Source organism: Streptopelia decaocto, assembly GCF_964273445.1.
Source record: "Streptopelia decaocto genome assembly, chromosome: 18".
NCBI classification, from domain to species: domain Eukaryota; kingdom Metazoa; phylum Chordata; class Aves; order Columbiformes; family Columbidae; genus Streptopelia; species Streptopelia decaocto.
In genome coordinates, this window is record NC_138673.1 from 3,611,526 (window position 1) to 3,631,667 (window position 20,142).

At 44.8% G+C, this 20,142-nt stretch overlaps 1 protein-coding gene across 2 annotated transcripts in view; it reads right to left on the reverse strand.

The window, feature by feature from the left end:
- The window catches only part of CLIP2 (CAP-Gly domain containing linker protein 2), a 72,207-nt gene that overhangs the window by 40,165 nt on the left and 11,900 nt on the right, over positions 1–20,142 (reverse strand). For both annotated transcript variants that reach the window (XR_014185628.1, XM_082068271.1), the window contains exon 2: positions 10,306–10,525. Coding sequence is in view for 1 of the 2 variants with exons in the window: in XM_082068271.1 (XP_081924397.1) it covers positions 10,306–10,417 (112 nt within the window). In the remaining variant the exon portion in view is untranslated. The remainder of the gene's footprint in view (positions 1–10,305; positions 10,526–20,142) is intronic.

Sequence of the window (20,142 nt, forward strand, 5' to 3'; positions counted from 1 at the left end):
GTTTCCTTCCAAGCAACCACAACCTCCCCGTGAATCACCAGCACACACTCACGCGTCTCCGGCTCTCCAGTTGCATAGCTGTAATCACACCATATGTTTGAGCTTCTTTTATAAATCTAGCACAAAGCAATTTTCTAAGAGTCTTTTCAAAGCAGCCCAGAAAAGCTTGTGAACGAGCTCACTCTAAACCCGCCATGTCTGCAAACCCCGGAACATACGTACATGCACAGTTGTCGGAGGTTTCTTAGGCTGTGGGAATTTGTAAGGCACAAGCGGGGTTTCGGGGCTGCTATTACGGAAGCGAAGACAGCTGCTCTCAGTGAGCTGATCCGATGACAAAAAGAAAGAAAAGGAGGCAGACTTAGGTCTTTAATGAGACATTTATAAATTATTTCCCAGGCAGAGCACTGGCACTAGCACAGAGAGAGGAGCAGTCTTAGGACACCTTCTGAACTACAGGAATTTATCTTGAGTACCCAACATTGTAAAGAGCAGCCAAGCAGAGCGCTTTCTCTCCAGGAGAAAAGCATTCAAGCAGCAGGGTTTTGATATTTCACATCCTTTGTAAGTGTAGGATTTTTGCTCAGGCAGCGTTCCCACATAAAACCCACTTGGACGGACTCTGGTGCCATTCCTAACCAGCTACTGCAGTAACTGAAAGAGATGAGCAGCCAAGCAGCACATTGCTCACGCAGGTGCACACAGAAAGGTCACTGACTTACTCGCTCCAAAATGATGGCATTAGCTCACTACCAATAACACGTAGAAGACAAGGTACCAGAAAATAGCCTGGCCTGGTCCATCGAGAGACTAATTACCATTTTATGTTCAGACTGGAGCCAGACCAGGGCATCAGCAGCTCCGACAACAGCCTGCATGCGGATTGTAATGCAGGAGAAGTTCTGTGTGTGTAACTCAGGATATTTACTCATAAGACATAACCCGAGCAGTCATGCACAAGCTGAATGGCTGTACCTCCAACCATCCAGGTGATATTAAGGTTAAATGACCAGGGAAGAGCCTAGTTTGACTTTGGCACAGACTGCCTTTGGGCATAGTACTTACTCCAGCTATATCATAGAATCAGAATGGTTTGGGTTGGAAGCAACTTCAAGGCTCACGTATTCCAACCCCTGCCATGGGTAGGGACACATTCCACCAGACCCGGTTGCTCAAAGCCCTGTCCTGCCTGGCTTGGAACACTTCCAGGGACGGGGCATCCACAGCTTCTCTGGGCAGCCTGTGCCAGGGCCTCAGCACCCTCATGGGGAAGAATTTCTTCCTCATATCTAATCTAAATCTCCCCTCTTTCAGTTCAAAGCCATAACCCCTTGTCCTATCACTACATACCCTTGTAAGAAGTCCCTCTCCAGCTTTCTTGTAGGTCCCCTTTAGGTACTGGAAGGCTGCTCTAAGGTCTCCCCAGAGCCTTCTCTTCTTCAGGCTGAACAACCCCAACTCTCTCAGACTGCAGCAGCATTTTGCGTGGCATGACAGCTGATGAACCATGTCACTCATACCTGTGCTCCTGCTGTGCTGTCAGCTAAGGACCAGCAGCACTTCAGAGACCCACATGCCCCCAGCTCAAGCTTGAAGCATCCTTTAATTCCAGCCGGGGTGCAATTGCACAGCTGGAACGTGCAAGCTCAGGTAGTGAGTGCTCTGCTGGCACCTGGGAGCTCCTCCCCATGTGAAGGACTAGCAGCAAGAAACCACATCAGGAAGATCTTCCCTACTCTTTCTCTCTTGACTGATAACAAATCATCATTTCTACTCACCGAACCTCAGAAACATTTCCTAGGTACAAGCACAAGCTTTTCTATGAGTTTCCAATATTACTTCCCCCTGGCAGGAGTTGGGCTGATGTTCACAGTGGTGGCTCTTTGCAAGAGCTCACAGCTGAAAAAGTTACTTTCTCATGCTCTGTCTGCAGCAAGTCTTGAGAGAATAAGTACAAAAATGTAACATGTAATAACCAAGGAGGATGGTTAGCTCCTTATCTACATGCTAAGAGAGGCTTGGTTTTGGTGTTTTCCTGGAAGACAGCAGAGAATTAAGCCACTGTTAATCGAATCACTGGGATGGTACCAACAGAAAAGCAAGCACCATGCTTTCTGTCTTGTACGTAGGTTTTTTTTCTCTCCTCCGTAGAAACATGACAGCAACACAGTTATATTATACCATGCCTTTGAATGATCCAGCTGAAAAAGGGACACTTCAGGGGCCACCTGTAGCATTCCCAGGATCTCAGAGGAACCATAGGAGAGGTGAAGACCAACACCTCTGAATTGCCACACAAACTTGTACGCAAGCTCAGGGCTGCACAGTGCTGGAACACAGCTCTGATTCATTACTTCATCAGCCATTTATTTCTGCAGCCATACATCCATGCGCAGATCACGCAGGCTATACATGTCCCAGGAAGGTCAAACAATAGAGCAATTGTGCACAGATCTGAACTGTGCAGAATGCAGAGTTTGTTGGGCTGGTTTTGTTTTGCCTAATCTAATAAAAAGGATATTTGAGAGCAGATTAACACTGAGTCATCTACTTTATTCCAAATATCTGGCTTAAACAGCTAAGTATCCAATTCAAAAGGCAATGAGCTGTAAATGAACAGGCACTATTTGCAGAAAATCCAAATCACCTATTTGCAGCTGATGTCTAATTTTTTTTTAAGAAAAAAACATCACCATGATCCAGATTTGACCACAAAAATATCTGAGCTATGATATGAACATAGTAGCCCACAGCATGTATCTCAAACCCAACAGCTGTAAGTCTCAATGATCACCAGAAATTATGTATTATACCCTTGATGGTGTGATGGTGTGCAAAGTGAGCAGCAGTGCTGGTGGTGAGATCCATAATGTGCAATGAGAGGTCCTGGACAAAGCTGGGGGAGCCAACCAGTTGAGATACCAGGCACCCCCCTGACTACCCTGTAGCACACAGGATGCTCCCAGTCCCAGTACATCTTACTAGTTTGAAAGACTCACATGTGAACTATCCCCTCTTTCTTACGCTACTTCTTCAGAACTTTATCAGATGATTAGTTTTATGGTTTTATCCTCAGAACACACCTGGCCGGGACAGCAGTCATTCAGTGAGAACAATGTCCCCAAGCCCTTTTTTAGGGTCACGATTTTCTCAACATCATACCATCCTTCTCTGAGGAATAAGTGAATATCTTACTGAACCCAAAATCGAGAAAAATATCTGCATTCTAAATATTTTGAGGTGTTTGTGTAGACCAATTCACCCATTTAACTGTATGCAAGGAGGATGCTCACATGCAGGGTCAGCGTGTGATGGTTAAATCCAACCAATAGCCCATACTATGTAGCAACAGTCTGATGCCACTGTAATCTTATGGATTCTCATGCCAAAATCCATCTGTGCCAAAGGGAATCTTTCCTTTTATTTCAATGAATATTGGCTCGGGCCTCTAATGATTAATCTGCTCTTGCAGGATTAGTTCAATTGTTTGAGGCAGAACATGCAGGAACAGATTCTGCCCCAAAGCTGCACCCTTACTCCGATGGGTGTAACTGCGAGCGTGCTGACGTTACTGCAGATTTACACCAGCCTGGCTGAAGAGGATTTGGTTCATTATATTCAAACCACCATAAGCTGAACATCTGTGGGAAGCAGATTTTCTTTCCCTGCTGTTCTGTGAGGAGCTACAGACAGTGAGAGCCAGCAGGCCCCTGACCTCCATATGCCTTCAGCCTGTGCTCACATCTCCTTCTACAATGAGTGCACTGAATATTAAGGCTTAACTATATCAAATCCTTCTAAGAGCATCTAATGATTAAGACAATTAAAATCAGACTCCCAGTTGTCTCTAGATGTCACCTGTAAAGCTGATTAAATCAAGATTGATTCAATACCCTTTCATATTGCTTGCAAGGCATCAAACCACTTCTCCTTGGAAAAGGAATGTTGCTAAAGGTCCTTTCCTAATTCAAGAGAGGAGCAGGGGCACCACCACCAAAACCTGCCTAAAAAACCCAGTACAAGACATATTCCAGACAGAGTGGCTCATGAAAGGGACATGTGAGCTGAATACAAGCCCTGTGCTAATAATTAAACAGTTGGTCCACAGCCATGCCAAAAAATATTTGGCTTCTGGGTAGGCAGTGGAGATTAAAAGCAAATGTGCAGGTTCCCATGAGAGCATCAGTGTCCAGGAGCGAGTGGATGTGTACAGAGCAACGTGACCCACACGCAGGGCACTTCAGTGACCCCACAGTAGCGATGAGTGAACACACTGAAGCTCTAACGATCACTCAGCAAAGCTTCTCCAGTGGTTTGTCACAGGTCCAACACCTCAGCTGCGCTGGCCATCAGTCACCACCGTTCCTCTCCAATTGAGCTGCACATCAATCCCAAATCACCAAACCAGCAGCTCTCAGACCCTCATTTGCAGTTTTTCCTGTGCAACCCTTGAAAACACACTCCTGTTTTCTTTCAGATAACTGATAACTTCTTGAACAGATGACTGCCTGTGTGTACGTGGATACTCTAGCTGTTGCTACTGATTGAGAGATAATCTGCTGATACTGTAGTAGCCAAAGGCATTTGAACTCAAACCATGCTCCTCAGAATCTCCCAGTTGCCCTAGGATGTTGTGTTCGCAGACCTGTTAAAACAAAGCAAGATCTAACCAAACTTCACAGACACCGATGACGTGTTTCCAGCAACGACCACTAATCTGACTCGAGGAATATCCAGTTGTGCTTGCAGGATGGATTTAATTGGGGACAGCTCTTAGATGAGAGCTCACAATACCAATCACTCCATGAGGCCTGAAGCAAAACAGCAAAAACCAAATGCTTGCTAGAAATAACAGCAGCCTCTGGCCCAAGGACGTGGGGTCTTTTCTCTCAATTTGCCAGCGCACAACACCCCAAGTTAATATTAATCGAGAGCCACAAAGCCTTTGAATAGACAAGAATTAGCTCCCTATGTCTGTGCCAGTCAATCAGCTGCTCCGGACACTACCATCCCATTTCTTTTGTTTCAGGCAAAACAGTAGTTTAGTGTCTTTCACATTTATTTGGGAATGAGAATTAACAGATTGATACAAAATAATCAAGAAGCCTCAACACTCTTTCTTGCAGCTCAGCAAAAAAGCCTGTGTTAAGACATTGCCAAACCATCAGTGATTACCTGAAAATAACCTGCCCATAACATGCCTCTCATTACCAATGCATGAATTCCTCAGCAAGTACACCTTCCCACCCCTGCTTTTACTACAAAATAATCCTAGAGACAACAAAAGTTACCTCTTATTGCTGTGCATCCAGTCAGTTTACTCCAACAAACTCCTGAGAAATCTGAGGGCCAAACAACTGATTTCCAAGTTAATTTACCAATATGTTGCTATTAATCCTGTTGTGGATAAGTAAAAAGGAATGAAGATTTCTCATTCAGGAAGGTAAGAGCAATGCACTAATCCTACAGAGGAGCTAAGGTGGTGGTGAGATTTAGACTCCTCCAGCAGAATTCATACAAGTATAACTTACTAATGCTGGGGTCTAGATATATGTGAAGACTTATCCACATAGAATTGCTGAGTCTCTGAAACTAGAAGCAGCTCTCAGAAGATAACTGCATTTCCAGAAAACAAATCAGAAAAGAAAGTTAACTTCTCCCCCCACCGGCAGACTCAAAATCAGATTCAACCCTGATAAAAAGATTACGGCACACAATTTTCAAAGGGACCTGGGATGTAATCCCCAGAGCCCAGTCTGTCCAATTCTGTTGGCCTCTTCTCCTTATTCTCCGATACTGGGAGCTGTTGATATATGAAAATGAGAAGGCATTCCCAGGCTCCTGGCAATGCTGTATAGTTTAGCTATCAAAGTATAATTTTTGGCAATAAAACTGTGCACCTGCTGAAAAACAGTTTTGATATTCAAAGCCATGCTTAAATATGATATTTAGATCACAGATACTCCTCCTGCCCATTCAGAAAGATAAGATCCATGTGTAAAATTCAAGATTTAGGTTGGGTTCAGACTGGATGGATTTAAGTCTCACAGAAACTGTAACAGGCTTGGGCTTTTCTGCCTCCAGCACAGAGCCCCAGCATTGCCCAGCTCCATCTGCAAATACTAATTTTCCCCTTCCCTTTTTGCCAGAATTCTTTAATTGAAGAGAGATTTAAGAACCATAAAAAAACACTGTAAATGAACGCCAGAGCCAGCTGACAGCAAAACGCAGTATGAAAGGCAAGACTTTCTCCTCTAACCAAGTTACTTTAATGCTGCTCTGAGCAGACAAAACACACTCTGAACTGTGAATATTTCCCTTCCCAGCAGCTTTCACCTGTTCCACCAGCTGGGAGGGCTGTGTGGACCCATTCATCACAGCTTCCATCCTCTCTCCATGCTGTAACTCCAGGCAAAAGCAGGGTTTTCCAGGAGGAGAGTGGGAAAGAAACCAAAGCCTCTTTAAGTAAAAAGAAATCCAAACATTATATTGAGCCCTTGACCAGCGATCCACACCTTTGCACAGAAACCTCTTGCACATGGGGTTGAGAGCAGAAACTTTCTTTACTTGAAGCATGGGAAATAAGCCAACGCATTTGTGGGAAATCCTCTCCCGAGACAGCTAGAGATGAATTTTCAGTCTGGTTTCAAGGAAAATAGTTACCACAAAGCAACAGAAATTATTTCTTCCATTGTTTCAGCTTTATGGGAAAGAGGAGAGGAGGACAGTCAGCATGGGCAGCACTCATCAAGCCCAGTGTTTTCCAAGAATTCATGTCAGGTGTCAGTCCCCCACTGACTTTCAGTGGAAATGACCATTTCAGGTCTCCTCCTTCACCAAAAAGAAAAAAAAAGCAAAAAGCAAAAAGCAGCTCTTAGCTTAGAGCTCCTGGGTCTTTGGAAGTGCCAGCTCAGGTAGGAGACACAAGTCTCCACTCCAGGAAAGTTCAGAGAGGACACTCCAAGAGCTGGTAAGAAACAGGGGCTCTGAGTAAGTGTTCACGAACAATAACATGGATATACTGAGCCAGCCTGTCACACACACTATGTTTACAATACATATGGCCTCTAGGAAAAACTAAAACTGTGAAATTATATATACATTATGTATGTATATACATATTTTATATATACACACAGAGCATCTTACATCTGTATCGGCCCTCTGTTTTGTTACAGATGTGAGTTGTCAAGAGCACATGGAAATGTTTAACAGGGTACAAATCCACTGCCTGCTAAAAAGAGAGATGGATGAGAGACACTTGACTTTCTACAAAAGAATATGAACAGAGTGCTGGGGAAAAGAGGAAGCAGAAAGCAAAGCATTTTTGTGTATTCCAGCCTAAGAATAAAGGAAAGTACATCTACTTGCACTTTTGCAGACAAGACTGATCCGTTTGTGGGAAGGTAGAAAGAAGAAAGTCTGAAGCTTTCCAAAATGCCTTTAATGGATCTCTGACAACTCTCAGGCACAACTGGAGAACAAGCACCTTCTTTTGACACCCAATCTGGAAGAAATAACCTGCATGTGAAGTCTGCCTGAGCCAGCTCCAGGCTAATGCAGCCAAGAGACAGCTCAGAGCCAACAGCCTGCACATCGTTACAGTTTAATTCGGCAGTTTATTAGATTTATGGTTTCTTTTGCAACTATATTTCATGCTTTTGAGATTTCTGTCTGCCCCCAAGGTAGCAAGCTCAGGAAGAGCAATATTGCAGTTCTGTACTTTGTAATCCGAACCACACCGGTTTTCTTCCATCAAGCTGCGGCGCTCAGGTGATTCACCAAACCCCTAAGCAAATTGAGAAATCCCTTTTGGCACTTCTGGCAAGAGGCAAGTAAGTGTGGAGGCAATGCATGAGTTCAGAAAAATCCACTACTCTCAGATCCCCCTGGAGTCAGGCAAACCCCAACAGTCCCCCAGAAACAGTCTCAGTGCACAGACACCGTTCACACAGCTTGTGCAAATGTTCAGAGACAGCACAGAGCAGAGCTCATGGTTTCCACAGGGCTCCCCAGACACCTCACAATCAGCCTCCTCCGTGCAAGTTTTTAAGACCTGATGTAAAGCTTGGTATCTTTAGATGATCCTTCCATCCCAGCAGATGCTAAATACATCACATGAGGGCACTTTCCCAGACAGTGACAAAAGAGGGAAGAAAAGCAGAAAAAGCCCTTTACAGTATTCACATTAAACACACAAAAGAAAATTGTTTTCAGCCTCTCCATCTCTGCCATTGTCCCTCTGTACGTTACAAAGGCTCCAGTGGGTGACACTGTGGAAAGCACGCTGTGCTGCCTGCACACTACCAGATCTAACATGCTGGCATGGAGTCACCTTCTCTGGATAAAGCTGGGTTATCAGCACTGCTGTGAATTAACAGCAGGGATACATTTAGAGGTCAGAGGTTGGGTGATGCAGGTCAGCAAGACTGAATCAGGAGGACAGAGCAAAGCTCCATCATTCTCCTGCAGCCCAGACCTGATTAATCCATGGAAAGGTGATGGAATTCAGTCTCCAGAACCACCTACCACCAGATCCTTTAGCTGCAGGTATTTGCAAAGTTCCCATCAGTGCCTGCTGTGGTTAGGATTTGAGCGATGGGGACACCGAAATAGAAATAAACCACTTTGAAAGAAAAAAAAATTTTTTCTTGGAGTTTTTCCCCAACAAAGGCTGAATCTCATGACCGTGCTGCAGCTGGGCCTCACAGCCAGCACAGACCCTGCTGCTCTCAGAGGGAGGCACATAGGCAAGTCAACAGGATTTTGGGATGCACTCTTCACTCACCATCTCAGATTATCATTGAAAGCAGAGGAGCAGGAGACACTGAAGGGCTGGCCAGGTGTTTGGAGACACTTGCAGAAGGAAGAGTAGGTACTGGCCATGCATAGACGTAGCCAGAGCTCTTGTGCAGAAGACAGAGAAAGAAGATGATGCTAGGGATGACAAAGATGATGCTACAAGCCCTATGGCAGCCATTCACTGAGCACATGCTGGATAAACAGCCCCGTTATGCTGTTCTCACCTTCCCAGCAGGTACAGCTCAGCGCCGCAACTCCTCCAGCAGCTCCTGCAGAGCCCCCGCACCATCCCAAGGGGCAAAGGAGCAGCTGCGCAGCTCACAGCACGAACCCAGCACCCCAGACTTCTCCCCTTCTCCACACACACATTTTTCCAGGAATAAAACTCATTTTAGTACTCCTCAGGCAAATGCCAAACTCACTTTGGTGCCGATTCTGCCCACCTTGGCGGGCTTTGCCGACCATCTATGGCAGTGACTGATGGCTGTAGCTGAACAAAGCACAAAAGCTCCAGTGAACAAGCGCTGCATTCAGCTGTATTGGACCCCAGTGCCAACTACCAGTGTGACTTTTTCATACTGCAATACATGTGCTGCATTTGCTGAGACATCTCTGTGCAAACTCACTCAAACAAGGAAGGATTTCATTCAAAAGTTTATCTTCTATCTAGGGCCAAGTCCTCAGCTGAGGAAGACCAGTGCTGCTCCCCTCCCTACAACACCGTATCACACTGAAGGATCTGGAACTCAGCCCATGATCTCACACACTGACTGCCCCTCAAACAAACCCTTGCACATGTGCAAAAAAGCAAGTGAAAACTATGGCTTTTGCTAAATTATATCTAATAAAAAAAACCAACCCAGCAGTCAAGGAAGCCAGAAAAATGAGTCCTAAGCAAAACACATCTCAAAGTCTTTTGAAGCGTTAATTATACTGTATAATGGCAGCTTGTCTAGCTTATGTTTACACTGGATATAGACCAACAGACAGCCAAGCGTGTGTATGTATATCTATGTAAATCACTATTCAAATCCCAGTGCTTTAAATGACTCTGTTCAAACAAAGGCACTAAATTGAAGTAATCAGCACAGGACAAATCACCTTAAGTGCCTGGTTCTCACTCTTCCATTATCACAGGCCAAAAGCAATGGCTACAGGACAGTGGTGAAGAAGGCCATGGGTGAGGTTCCCATCTGCTTAATTACCAGCTCTTCAAGGTATTAGTGTTTGTACAGGTATGTGTACACATTCGCAAACAAGACAGGAGGCAACACCTGAACACCAGAGGGTCTATCATCTCCCACCCACTCCACAACCCACCTGGTGTGTGTGTTAGTTGGGAGAGGGAGGCCATTTACTCATACCCATTACACATGCTCTCAATCAATCTATGTACAGATGGGGAATTTCACATCCTACTGAACACTGGCACCACTAGGCCTTTGGCTCTAAGCCAGGTGATCACCTGGGTCAGCTCATGCCCCTGTTGAACTATGTCCTTACCTTCTTTTGAAGCAGTGGTGACGGCAGCTGCCGTGGTCCCCGATGCCCGTCCCACGGGGCTGGAGTGCTTCCCTGCCCTGCCAGGGATTTTAAGTCCACTTGGCTTCAGCATGTTTGCTGTCTTGTATCTCAGGCTGGTATTGCCAGTGCCTCAAAGAGCTGTCCTGCTATCACCATTCAGGCTTCTCGGTGCTGGACCTCTTCTTCCATCCTCACAGACCTGCGAGAGAAGAGCACGAAGAAATGAGATGGAGAACGGGTGGGAGAGCAGTGAACAGGCTCCCAGAAAAGCAGTGCCCAGCTCCCTCCTCACATCCCTGGGAGAGTCAGGATCTTTCATTTATTCTGTATAACAAGGCTGATAATTTCCTTCGGCTCTCACCTTAACTTTACAATATTTTCCTTAATCTTGCAGTCTCACTTTAACCCTGGAGTCACAGACCAAAGCTGAAACCTCCCAGAACCACCAAACAAGAATTAAAATTCTGTTTGGGATTTGAGTGACTGAAACTGTTGATTGGTTTTAAGCTCTAAAGTCTCAGTTCACACATCAGCCAAGACCCAGTTCTGCTGTTGGAGCCCTTACCAAAGGCCCTTAATGACCCTCAGCACTGGACCTTTGCTGCATGGCCCACATTTTCACCAGACTTCAGGGCAGCCTCTCCAAATTGACAGGAGGAAGAAGAGGCTGGTGTCAGAGACTGGGCTTTCAGTTCCCTTCCTTAAGAATAAATTGAAAACCTTGTTACAGAAAAAAGGCCATCTGACCCCATGGATTTGCATTAAGACTGAAAAAAAAACCTTTCTGAAACCCAAGCATGACCCTACCAACTACTCATTAGTGAAGTCACATAACTCTTCCTTGTGCCATTCCCTTCCTGGTAGGCAAACCAAATAAAACCTCCAAGTTTCTTGCAAGGATGTTGCATTAACAAGCACACAACTCCTCAAGCAAAAAGTTTTATGACCAGAAAAATAAAGGAAATGACTAAGTTGCTTAAAAAAATGCAAAAACATTCCTAATGGATAAAGAAAAACAATCAAAAAAATTCAGACTCAGCCAAAAGGAAGCTAAGGCTGGCTGACCAGACTGGGATGTGGAGGGAAGAAGGTGGCAGCAGAGCAAGCCAGGGACAATGCCAACATAATGGCAAAGGGAATTGCAAGGAGAGCAAACCAAGAACCAGCCAGAAACCAGGAGACACCCAGACCTGCTCCCTGGGCCAGGGAAGGAGGCAGCCTGCTGCAGACAGCGCTCCACAGAATTAACTTAAAGATTTACGGATGCTGCGAGAAGGGAATTGCAATAGCAGGGACGGGAAGTGATTAAGGAATGAGTAAGGATTTCAACACAGGCTGGGTCAGGGCGAGAGGAGGGCTGGCAGTGCTCCAGGGAAAGCTGCAAGCAGACACAGACGTGGAAAAACTACAAGGAGAATTCCAAAACTGTATTCCTGAGGGTTCATAAATATCCGAGACACCAAAGAGTGTCTCAGCAACAGGAATCAGTCACCCCACACCAGCTTAGAGAGGCAAAGAAAAAAGGGATCAGTAGAGAGAGCCTGAGTGAAAACCCAAGGGATCAAACCCCATCTCCTCCCCACACTCCCCAAAAAGGATGCTCAAGACCTAAGGTGGCTTCAGGCACCTGCAGACAGCACCAGCTGGGGAATATTTAGCTGACACAGAAGTCAGGGCTGTTTATGAGAAGTGAGACGCTCAGACCACATCACCAGAAGCAGGAACAATGGACAAGAGCAAGCAGTTCTTTTTAAGAAGAGAGAAAACAGCCTCCCTGCAACAGAGCCAGCGAGGAACAGATGCTGTCACAGAGCTGGACAGGAGGCTGCAATTTCCAGCTCTATTTAGCATAAAATAGGGAGACAACAGAACGTGGAGGTGAGAAACACTGATCAGCCTGGTTCCTCCTTTCTGTCAAGCCGTCAGACATCTCCCTCCCACCCACCCCATCTCATACGAGACATTTTGCCCAGGGCCAGCTTTGAGTTTGCAGAATAACTTGATTTCTAGCACTTCTGCTGGCAGGTGATGTGCCTTACCAAGAGCTCTCATCCCACATCAATCACCTTCAACCTGAAGGTTTGCTCTCTTCACAATACACCCTTACTCCCAGATTTACACATTACCTGCTCCTATCTTTTGGTTACCAGGTTTGATGCTGTAATTGCAATTAAGCAAGCTGGGGATGCTGGTTCTTCCAGATAAAACATGATGGCTGGTTGAATCCACAAGCAGGAGTGTGGATCGGGGAAGGATAAAAGGATACGGGGAAGGATAAAACAGCAGCAGAGAAGAATTTAAGCAGGAAAGGGTGCCAGAAGAATAAAAATATTTTACATTTTTTCAGGCTTCTGTTAGAGGGAACCTCTGGATGCCCAAACTTTGCAGCCAGAACCATATAAACTTTAGGAAGACGGTGAATTTATTCTTCTATTTTGCCGCCTATCTATATGAAGGGACAAGGAACTTCAGTTCCACTACACATTATCCCTGAAGATCAGCTGGCCACACAGGTCACAGGATATGGTGATATTCTGCTCCTTCTCAGGATCACTGGATTTTATTTTTATGCTGAGAGAGATAAACAAGAGGAAGTGCATTGCCACTGCATACAGATTTCTGCCAGAATCCTTTACGCAAACACATTTATTTGCTTTCAACATAGTAATGCTGAAAAACAAACGAACTCCACAGGCTACTAATTAAACTATCCTCCAAACAGATAGCTTCTTTTATCCTGAAATACAATCACCACGACTAGTTCATGGCCACACACCAGATTCAAAAACTTCTGGAGTGCCACCCTGCACCACAGGCAGATACCCCTGCATGCCCAACCACACTTGGCTCACCGGAAGGTTTGATGGGGGTTAACTCACATATCTGAAATTCATTCTCATCTCAAAGAGCTGCAGAGTGACCCACGCCAGGGAACAGGGACGATTGCCTTAGTGTTTACCTGCACGCTCACTGCCACACAGGGCAATGAGGATGAACTTGAGAAAATTTTAATATAAATGCAGCTCGTTAGAAATGCATAGATAAAAATAAATGTCTGGGATATTTTTAAGGAAGTCTGTGCTCTGCTAGGGACAGATACCCCTTCTCTGTGTCACTGGTTTCTCCCTCATTTCAACATAAAAAAAATATATGAGCAGATTTTCAGGAAGCTCTGAGCATGGAGCTCTTTCGAATTCCACCATTAGGTCATGTTCACCACCCACAGCCACGCTGCCCTGAGCCATCCAAGTCCCACATTATCGTCCAACTGCGTGATGCAGCTTTTGTGCCGCAGAAATAGCCTTGGCCTGGGCCAGAGGCCAGCGTCTCTGCAGGGCACTGCCCTGCTCCATTAGAGATAACAACCCGCTCCAAGCTGCCCTATTGGACCCTCAGCTGCCCAACAGCCTCTATTAACAGAACCCTTCTAAAAACGTTGTTTCCCGCAGTAGATGCTGGAGTGCAGGCAAATATGTTGTAACATCTGGCGTAAGAAATGCATGAGCCATTTTTGCTTTCCTACTCCCTACGTTACCTGCACAAGCTCCCCTATAACTTCATGGAAATGTGACTTTCTCCAGACACTCTGTGAAAAAGCTCCACTTGCCCCTGTGGATACCCCGGGGCCACTAGCTCTGTTTATTTTGGTTTTCTTCCTTTTCCAAGATGATGCAGATTACACGGATCTTCTGGATATCCACTAGATTCTTCCTGCAATCTTTTCATACTGGGATGAATGGTTCTGTCTGTTCCCACAGCCAAGAAAAGCATCTCAGGAATGCACAATATGAAAGTCTGTTTCAAATGACCAAAACATTCTGCTCTCCGCCTTTCCATCAGAGAAGGGGACAGCTGGATCTGAGTCACCTAGGCTCAGATTCAAAAAGGGGAACAGTTCCCAACTAAGTACACATGTACGTCCAAAAAATACCTTTCACCAGGAACAATATATCTGGATATGCAAGTGTCCGCAGTGCTGGCCAGAAATCAGAACAGCACACGTCAAAAACAGAGAAACAAATGGAGGTGCTTAGACCTCAATTATTTCTCAGACGTTGCAGAGGAATGACACAAAACAAGGGTTGGAAACAAAAGCTTTTGTTAGTCTTGGTAACACAGCTTGTCCACGAGTTTCTCTGCTTCATCCATCCCTCCTGCCCTCCACCAGGCACACTAGTTCTTTCACTTGCCACATGGAATATCATCCCATCCAAGATGGACACAAGCAACCAAGGAGACTTCCAGATTCAAGCACGCTCCCCAGAAGAAAGCCCTCGTGGGTATAAACCAATCTAAGGATCTGTTCACCTTGACACTTTGAGTGAAACAGCTGCAAGATGCAGGAACAGGTTTCCCTGCACCAGATTGAGTTGGCCTGAATCCCACCCTGTGCATGGTGCTTCCTTCTGGATGGATCCAGACGGAAGAAGCGTTGACCCAACACAAAACCCTCGGCAAGGCACGAGGACTTGGTTGTGAGTGCAGACCCAGGCGGAATTTAGACCAGCTATACCTGAACACTGCTATAACAGCTGGATATGTGTATACAATATTTTGTGGGGAAATAACTCCTTGTTTCTTAAAACTAAATATAGAGCCAAGAAAGTGAGTAGCAAAATTGAGGTTTCTAATTTTCTAAATTTGTAAATCCACATGTAAGAAATTAATTTGAAGTTTGCAGTCAGCCATGCACACACCTTTTCAGGACATGGGCCCATTAAAAAGGTAAAGAACACTATCTAGTTACCAGACGGAATTAAAACAAGGTTATAATGTTGTACAGAAGGTTAATGATAAACAAAGACAATGCAGAGAAGCAGTAAAACACCTTGGTTTTTTTTAAGCAATCTTGACTCATGCAAATAATCAGCAACTTCAAAGACAACTATCTGGATAGGGAAAGGTTTGCACAACAAAGTCTTTCTGTTTTTACCTGCTACCATCTAAGATATTATTTTGAGAAGCAATTGCTTGTACCAGTCTTTAAAACCAAAAGCCAGCTTTCCTCATACTAAGGAAGATGAGCACCGGGGCTTGGGATGCAGCCCTATGGCAGCACATCTGCAAAGAGAAATTCAACAGTTTTCAGGGTGACCATGAGATGTGGTGGCCTGGCTGAATCTGCACAAAGACTCTTGCGTTAGTAATAAAGACACAGCTTGGAAAGGCCAGGAATTCTGTCTGCAGCTGCTCTGACAATGTAATAACAGCAACTCCCTATGGAGCACTGGAAAGTGCATTTCACGCTTGCCAGGTAAATCCCCATCCTCTCCAGGAAAGAGAAACAATCCCACACGCTGCCACACAATGTGTAGCTGGGGAAGGTCCAACAGCACTTTGGTTTTGACGCATCCTTTGCATGCATGTTCAGGAGAGTTAAACATAAAAGCAGGAATTTACCTTTTCTACCCATGTTCTGGCTTTGTATTTCAAGTGTCACGCTCCCCATGCAGAATATCCCACTGAAAACAGCACTACTGTCTGCAGAAACCTTCAGCACCAGGCATTGTAAATGCTGAAAACAAAACCCGAAGCCCAACATCTCCCTGAAAACAAACTCTTAGAGGAGAGTTTGGTCCACCGATCACTGGAGGAGCTCTTCACTCGCTTCAACAATAAGCACACAGAACAAAGGCTAAAAGCTTTCAGTGCCAACACTGCTATTCATTTATTAGGCCGCGTACAAAACCTCTACAGGACTAAAGATATTGATGGGGTTTTTTTAGAGTTATGCAAAATTATTTCATTTCTTGTTTCTGAGCATTTGGTTGCACCCACTTCATATTTACAAGCTCTTCTGCAGCTTCCCCACCCACAGGAAAATGTGATTTTCAGGCAACAAAGCTCCATCTCCTATGGTCGTTACTCTAGGCCACATTACTGCCCAACCAACCACACGGCAGAGACAAGGACAGGTCAAGATTTGGTGCCCCAGGCTGGTGACCTCGCAACATACACCATGCTGCAAAGATGGGCTAGGGATTTTAAAAAGAGAATTTTGCATTGAGATTGAAATCTGAAGGCCAGACTCAAACCGCTCTAGTCGTCTGCAAAAGGAACAGGAAATGAATCCGATCAACATAGAGGCAGGATCTGATAAAGCCAAACTGCAGCTTTGCTAATAGAGATAGAGATTACACTGAGAAGAAAAGGCAATTTTATCTTTTAATTCCTTAAGAGGTTCCATCCGATCCAAGGTAATCATACCATTGCCTTCGCACTTCTCCGAGTAGTTACTCCTTCCAACAAGCAATCTGAAACCCTCTTCTGAAGCAAATGGCAGATTAGGATTTAATCCTTGCACTTAATTGAAGTATAGAGGAAATAAGACACATTTATTCTTAATTAAGGGCAGAATTTTCTCCCAAGAAAATCTTTCCTTCTCCCAGAGAGGGAATTACAGTAATGAAAGGAAGGAGCCTACTGCCTTCAGTTACACACAGGGAAAACCACGGGATCCGGGTACCTTCTGTGAGCAATCCGTTGTTTTACTCTCTTGCAACTGAAGAATTCACATAGGTTCTGCAGCCATAAAGCTCTGTTGTTACTATCTCGTCTCCCTTACATGCCTGCAAGGTTGTTAACCTCTAAAAAAGCCTGTGTTTAGTCTTCTTTCTCACTCAGGTTTTGTAATAATTAGCACAGAATGCAAAGGAAAAGCCTAGAGGCTTTTAAATAAAAGCCTGGATATATTTCAAGCTAGTTCTAACCACTATGATAGACTAATCACCCTCTGATTTAGTGATAAAACGATGGTTATTAAAGGAAGAATGTGCAAAAACATCCCATTGCATTCTAACTAAAAACCACAATGCAAATCTGAAGCCAAAGTGTGGAAAAAAAATAAAGGACATTCAAGGAAGTCATCACATACAAACTGGGGAGTTATTATGGGCTTGCTGATGAGCTCACGCTCCCCACGCTGGCAAAACGCCTACTGAATACTGACACTGCAGATAGCAACAATTGTGTGCTAATTGCAGAGCAAAACTATCTCCAGTTTGTGGGAAAAATCCTGGGGATGGTCTTGGATCTACATCAGTTTCTGCTCCCTGGAGTTAAACCCTGGGGGCAGGGAACAGCATCCCAACAAAAACATATAGGGCCTAAACACCAAAATTGTGTGACTCACGTGAGAACAGAATATACACAGAGATTTCAGAACTGCTGGTCTCCTGGACAACTCAGATTTGATTCAATGGCTACTCAGTTCCATGGAAAAGTTTCTCTGCAGTTCTCCACCATAACCTGTGGTGGAGACAGGGAGGCCAGTGATCTAGAAAGTTTGCTTTTGGCCACAATGCGTTAATCATAGAGTTTCCTACTTTACCACCTGCAATCCCAGTACAAAGGCACTCAGAAAAGCCAGGAGTTTGGATAGCTCACAAACCTTATAGTACAGGAAGGGACATGTCTCTTATTCAAATTACATACCTATCAATAACCAAAATCATAATCATTTTGGCAAGTCATATCAAATTGAATCTTATCTGTCCACATTGTTACATTATCCCCTCCTACCTCGCAGCTCCTTTCACCCACACCTTGCCTCTTTACTTTGGATTGCACCATGTGTAGAGAACCAGAGATCCCAGCCCAAAGCCTTCAGGCACTAAGCCACACCAGCACTAGTACATTATGCCAGAGAAGGCTGGAGATGACAGTTTCTACGGGGGAGAAAAAAGAAAACACCACCCTACACAGCCAGATTGCAAAGAGACTGAGGGTGCTCAGTGTGCTCCAGCGAGACTCATTGGGCTGGCTGGGACACAAGGGGCTGTCGCAACACGTTCTGTGCACATCTGGGAAAGGCTGTCGATCCAAACGTCCTCCAGCACCAAGAGAGATCTTGTGAGAGCCGTGCTGCTCCACAGCCTGGTTTTAATCAGTATTTCCATCCATAAGCTACCATGCCATTGGGAATCACCCCTACAGCAGTGGTTGATGCATAGATGCCTGCAGCCAAAAGGAACAGGTCTGACTAGGTGGATCAGTGCTAAAAATGGGATTTAACGTTTTATATCTCTGGAGAAAAGAGTGATGCTGATGGGGCGAGCCCAGCCTGTGTGCAGGTAGGCAGGACAGGTGGATCAGCCCACCACACTCCCAGAGTACCACAGCACTACATGTTCCAGGCACAGCTTTGCAGAGCCACCACGCATTCCTAGCCGCTCCTTCCCTTCTCACAGAAACAGGTTGTTTCTATACTGCAAGTGTTGTTAATCTCTCCTCTGATGTGACCAAGACCGCAATCATGATTTTGTATGGAGATCAAGATATAATCTCACCTAGCCAAGCAAGTACAGAACAGCTATAAGCAGCAACCCAAGTACTTTACGGTGTAAAGTGCTGGCATCGCGTCTATAACACAGACAGGTCCTGTTTTAACCAAAAACGAAGAACAAAAACCAAAATTACAATTCTTTTAACAAGGAAAATCAATGTTTCCAGCACCCTAAGGCATAGCCTATCACAGCATTCCATAAACTTGAACCATCTGATCACCCAAAAGCACCCATTTGACCTTGACACGTCCATGCCAACATGCTAGAAGTGCTCCCACATCTTCCCACCATCTAGCCAACGTGCTTTGGGAGGATCTGGAGATAAAAAGAGAAACAGTTCTTGCAGATGCTCTGGAGACATCAAGATTAAGCTCAGGAGACTTCGCTATTGCCAGTATCATTTAGGAGAAATATATCAACATACAAACATACTTTTTTTCCTATATAAGAGATACATAGAGTTCAACAAGCTACCTCAGAGATCCAAATAAAAGCCTAAGTAAACAGACATGTAAAAGATGAACTACAGCAAAACAGTTTCCTCTGCCTCAGCAGCATATCCCAGACAAGCCTGCCTTTTTGTGCCATATTGCCCATCATTAAATCTCCATTAGGAACAGCTGGTGGATTGGTCATCAGCTAGAACACCCCAAATTTACCAGCTGTGAAACAGAAATCCAGAGGAAAGAAAGAAACAACAACAGAAACACGCTTATTCAAGGTTGGAGACTGACCTACTCCAGTTTGCATAGTAAGGATCTCAGTTATAAAACAAATAGCGATAAGCTATATATAACTAGGGAGCAAACTTGAATCCCCAGGAGAAGTTTCATGCAGAGGGCTGGAAGGAGCAGTAGTGAGGCAGTATGGCGCACAACATATAACAGTCAAATACGAGGCTAAAATGCCCATTAAACACACCTCATGACAGAAGTGCCTCTCCACATCTTCCAGGAGATGCCTCTTTTTCTAGGGAGGTTTGTTCCCCAGCCAGGACACCCTCTGGGTCCAGGGGATGCGCCTGCAGGTCACAAATGGGAGTATTTGCAAGGGATGGGAAAGTGCTGTTTGTTTCAACAGGCAGCTGCTTTTTGCGACTGTCGGTATTACTGAAAAGTTGCCAGCACTAATTGGTGGACACAGAAGTTTTCAGAGCATGATGCAACAAATAAAGTGGGAGGAGGAATATGTCAAAGGAAGAAAAAGAACAGACCAACCAGAGGAAGCCTCTGTTAGTGACTATGCCAGAAGCTGGTGCTTTGGTTTGGAAGCCTTTCCCTGCCCCTCCAGAGGGTGTGCTGCAAAAGAAGTTCATGCTGCAAAAGAAATTGTGCTGGTTTTGTCAACCCAAAGTGACAATGATAACAAATAAAACAAAGCAGAAGATATAGACTATGCAGTTCTAACTACAACATTAGGTCAAAGTGAGCTCGACCACGCAGAGAGGCTGGAGAAACTCTCATTGCCCACACTATTCTTTAACAAAAATATAAAATTAAAAAAAAAAAAAAAAGAATCTTCAAATCTCAGT